This window comes from Sprattus sprattus (genome assembly GCF_963457725.1).
Source record: "Sprattus sprattus genome assembly, chromosome: 3".
Classification (NCBI taxonomy): Eukaryota; Metazoa; Chordata; class Actinopteri; order Clupeiformes; family Clupeidae; genus Sprattus; species Sprattus sprattus.
This window is the reverse complement of record NC_137922.1, coordinates 59,750,559-59,755,432: the sequence shown is the minus strand read 5'-3', so window position 1 is coordinate 59,755,432 and position 4,874 is coordinate 59,750,559. Positions and strand designations below refer to the sequence as shown.

The following is a 4,874-nucleotide window of genomic DNA, read 5'->3' as shown; positions in this document are numbered from 1 at the left end:
GGGTAAAATTCAGATAGAATATAGAATTCAGAGTGTGTGTGTGTCACTCTCTCTGCCATTAACATAGTCACTAGTCACTAGGGCTCATTTCCATTCTATGCAGCGGTATTGCTGGACATTCTGAGCACCGTAAACCTGTCAGCCTCTGCAGTCTAAAGGCCACTAATCTACTCTCTGTCTCTGTTCAAAGGTTTCTGACAAGCTACCCCCTGACACCTTCAGAGTTTTCCTCTCCTTCGCTATGATTATGACCCTGATAATGTTTCTTGTTCGATTTCCCGCATATCATAAGTTGTCCGTTTGTTTTTATTTTCAGCGCCCAAAACTGGAAGAACTAGAATGCTACCACATTACTTTCGTTTTGACCTCATCATTTGGCTACATTACAACTGCTGGTCTAAGATATTTGTATTTACTTTGTCACAATAAAGATAGTGAAATTGACCTTTCAAGGTTGCAGTCTTTGACACTATATACTTTTTTTGGTGAAATTCAGCAAATTTCTCCTCCTAACCCTTTCTGTGTATGCTCTGTCTTTAAAGGAGAAACAAATAAAGTGACCCAGGCCAAGCAACATACTATTACAGTCAATCAACGAGGGGCACTTCAACAGTATAGAGAGGGGTATATTTACGGTAATTGGCTGCTGATCAATATCAAAATATCAATATCAAAACATTTTCGCGAGAATCGCGGGCCTAACTTTTACACCCTGACAAAATGAATAGAATAGGCGGCAAATGTTAACATTTCCAACATCCTGAACATAGTTACCATCATTCACAATAAAAAACAGCTACATTCTTCTTCATTATGAAGAACATCGATCATCTCATTCTCTGCGTCACGACCATTTGGAGATCTGGACACGTGACTATGGGTAAATTTGACCAACAAAAAAGAGAAGAACCGATAAGGCCTCCAACAGATTTGATTGTATTCATTTCAGTTCTGCAGTCCAACGCTAGATGGCAGCAGAGTACTAAGCACTGTCTCTAACCCTCGGCAGACTGGCCTGTTCTTCATGTTCACTCATACAATTCTGTTGCATCGCACCAGTGTGGTCAAATACGAAGCTGACGTGACTATTAGGCTGACAATATGTTTTGGTTGTCAATTTGAGATCTTTCACAAATCTTTAGTCTACATCTTTTACCTTATATACACTGGAGAATCAACAGGCTTGACGATCAACTTTTGTTAGGGTGGTAGAAAACCGTTTATCATCATGAATCCGATCCTGATAGAATCTGACCATTAGTGTGCTGTGCAGTCAAGGTGTGTATCAAACAGGTAGACATGGCTTGCTGCTTGTTTGAAATGACATAGGTGAAGTCATGACATTTAGGCTGGTTTGCAACGGTTCTCCGATGACATTTTCTCTCTCTCTCTCTCTCTCTCTCTCTCTCTCTCTCTCTGTCCGTCTCTTCGACATTCAAAGTGCCCATTAGCAGGTCACAGGCTCACGAGCTTAAAAACGGACTCTAAATAGAAAGGGTCAGTCGCCCGGGGGTAAGACGCCGCCGGTGCCACGCCTTGCCATAATGAAGAGGCAGCACAAAGGAATGCCCCCGCGGGCGATCTGGGGGTCGATCGATGTTCTTATCGAGTCGATCTCATTCTCAACACAGACCACAGATTGTATAATAATGGGACCTGGGCTATGGGTATTCAAATGCCGCTCTGTCAGGCCCGTCTACAGGTCTGCGCTGTCCGGCTAAACTGTCGCCTGTAAAGATGTTAGGATAGCTAAGATAACATGTTCAGATTTTACGCGTAGAGAGATATCACGTTTAAAAGTAGCTAATGGACGTTTTTATTTCAGTTCACTGCCCTTCATAAACTACGTATATTAATTTCCCCTAAGACACAGATATATGTTAGTGTGGATAAAACCATCAGGGTTTAACTATTAATCCTCCCCACCAAAAAAAACAACAACAACAAGTACCCTGTAAAACACTATCTAGACTTAAGACGGGAGACACGGCGTGAGACTCTCGCTAAACGCTAGGTGGTGAGTGTGGCCCAACCAAGCGCCTTTTCGCCTCGAGGGCAAGGCGAAAAAAAGGACTGCGCAGAGCCAATGGGAGCGCAGCAGGCTATCCACCCGATTGTCCTATAATTTGGAGTTTCGCGAAGTTGGGATCTGCCATTGCCGAAGTGCTTCAACCAGGGCAGATCGCGCAGAGAGGAGTGTGCCTACGGATTTTTCTTAACAGAACGACAACTGCAGTTTTATTTTTGCTGTTTCGTTTTTTCTCACTACAGTTCTACCGGCACACGAGGAGTTTACAGTGGAAAGGGTTTTTTTTTCTCGTGGTCTACCGCCCATGATGAGTGGACCGGCTTACGACAAGAAAATTCCCGGTATTTTAACTGACCTCCCGGGCTCTATGAGTTGCCACCCGACATCCAAGGACTCCCCGACTCTCCCCGAGTCGTCAGCCACGGACATGGGCTACTACAGCGGGCAGACAGCCCACAGCCACCACGAATACTACCAGAGTCAACCCTACGCTCAGTCTATGAACTCCTATCACCAGTTTAATCTGAGCGGGATGGGTGCAACGGGGGCCTACCCGACGAAAACAGAGTACCCTTACGGCAATTCATACCGACAGTATGGACACTATAACAGAGACTTGCAGACTCCACCTCAGACCGCAGGTAATTTATAATTTTTTTAATTTCAATTTTAACTGCGCTCTTGATTCACCAAACTACTAAACACTTTGTTTTTCTCCTCTGCGTCCGCAGAGTGGGGACACAATACAATACGTGTTAGTAGTTTGCAGCTCATTTCTGATTCGCAAGAAGTTTACTACATATTTAATTAAGTGAAATAATGTTAGAGTTGTACTTTAAGTTTTTCAATGAGGATTTCAATATTGTGACAAGCCTAAAAAATATGAGGTCTACACCTCTTGAAGCTATGATGGTCTATTCACCAGTTTCGGTATACCCTCACAGTAAAATGCAAAGGCTAAATACAGCTTCAATAAAGTTTCATGTTACTTTTAAAATTATAAACAATCACAAATGTATCTGCTTATTTAAAAGAAAATGAGTACATTCAGTCACAAAACGCATTACATTATTTTATGGTAGGCCTACTCAAGTTTTATAGAATATTTTCACTCAACTCATGAGGTTTGCAAGGAGATAATCTGGCAAACTGATATGTATTTATTTTCTGTAAACACTCCACTGATAGTGCCCTACATAGCAGTCTGTTGTCAAGGTTGACTTATGGTTTTAATCGCACGTTTCGACCGGCAGTAAAACCATTACGATGTTTTTTAATGGCAATAAAACAATAATGAATCGCAGGTGCTTAGCTGACAGTGTTTTCAATATTACATATACTGTTGGAGGCCTTTAAACTAGAGCTGGTGGCAATTATTCAGTGTTACAATATACCTCTGTTGATATTAGGCGACTATCTGCGTTTCATGATGTCGATCTAATAAAGTAAGAACACTTATTAGAAATATAAAGACAACAATAAGCGCATTTTGGTTAACAATTACCATCATTGTTGCCCGTAAATGCATTAGCTAAAAAGGATAAATAATGAGAAATAAGTAGGCTATTCATAGTAATTAGAAAGGAACTTGATATCACAGGTGTTATGATAAATATAACTTTAAAGTAAACAAAGGGTTGTTTGTCTTGGTACCTCGGTATAATGGACCAGTTATTTTTCTATGATTTTCATTTTTTGTTGAAACGATATGTTTGAGGTTTAAAAAAAGGCCAACTCGAGATGAAAAGAATATGGTTGGACATGCCATGAGTTAATAGTCTGTTGTACGCCTGCTGGCTACGTCTTCGGAGAGCTAACTTGTTAAAAACTTTGACTTTTCAGTGAAGGAAGAGGAAGAAACAGAGGTTCGGATGGTCAACGGCAAACCGAAGAAGATCCGCAAGCCGAGGACCATCTACTCCAGCTACCAGCTCGCGGCCCTCCAGAGACGCTTCCAGAAGGCGCAGTACCTCGCGCTCCCTGAGAGGGCGGAGCTGGCGGCTCAGCTCGGTCTGACTCAAACACAGGTAAGCAAACAAAACAACAAACGAAGCCAAACAAGTTACTGGCCTGTATACTTTATATTATTTGAACACTGCTCAATTAATCTTTAATAGGTTGTCTATTTCCATATGGTAATTTGAAATATCTGTCATTCAGTTTAAAGAGGGGACTGAAAGCATATTGTTTCACTGTAACTGAAAAAATATATCTGTGGTTTGTCTATTTGTTGGCCTAACTGTTTCTAACAATTTTTCTTCACATTGTTGTTTTGTTTGTTTGTTTAGGTAAAAATTTGGTTCCAGAACCGGAGATCCAAGTTCAAGAAGTTGTACAAGAACGGAGAAGTTCCTTTGGACCACAGCCCGGATGCCAGCGACTCCATGGCCTGCAACTCTCCGCCATCCCCGGCCCTATGGGACAATAACGCCGCTCACGCCAACCCCGTGGGACGGGGCCAACTGCCGCAACCGCTCCTCAGCTCGACGCCTCCATACCTGGAGGAATACAACAACCACTGGTACCAGCAACAGGCCACGCACTTACAGCACCCGGGGTCGGTGCATCATCAAGCCGCGCCACAGAGCGTCGGGGCAGTGTACTAGCAGACTTTACCGCCGCAAGATTTATAGTCAAAGAAAGAGACTTTTAACCACGCACGCACACACACACACACACACACACACACACACACACACACACACACACAAACACACACACACACACACACACACACACACACACACACACACACACACACACGTACACACACACACAGTCTGCCCACTCACCCACTCCCTCTCGCACACGTATACACACACACACTAGCGTGATGTACTGGTTT

General features: G+C 42.9%; 1 protein-coding gene across 1 annotated transcript; it reads left to right on the top strand.

The window, feature by feature from the left end:
• Positions 1-2,333: 2,333 nt before the first annotated feature.
• On the top strand, positions 2,334-4,635 carry dlx3b (distal-less homeobox 3b; the record flags this gene model as incomplete). Its single annotated transcript, XM_080835782.1, has 3 exons — positions 2,334-2,670; positions 3,872-4,056; positions 4,318-4,635. 3 exons carry the CDS (start codon positions 2,334-2,336, stop codon positions 4,633-4,635), a joined length of 840 nt encoding a protein of 279 aa, XP_080691908.1.
• Positions 4,636-4,874: the final 239 nt, after the last annotated feature.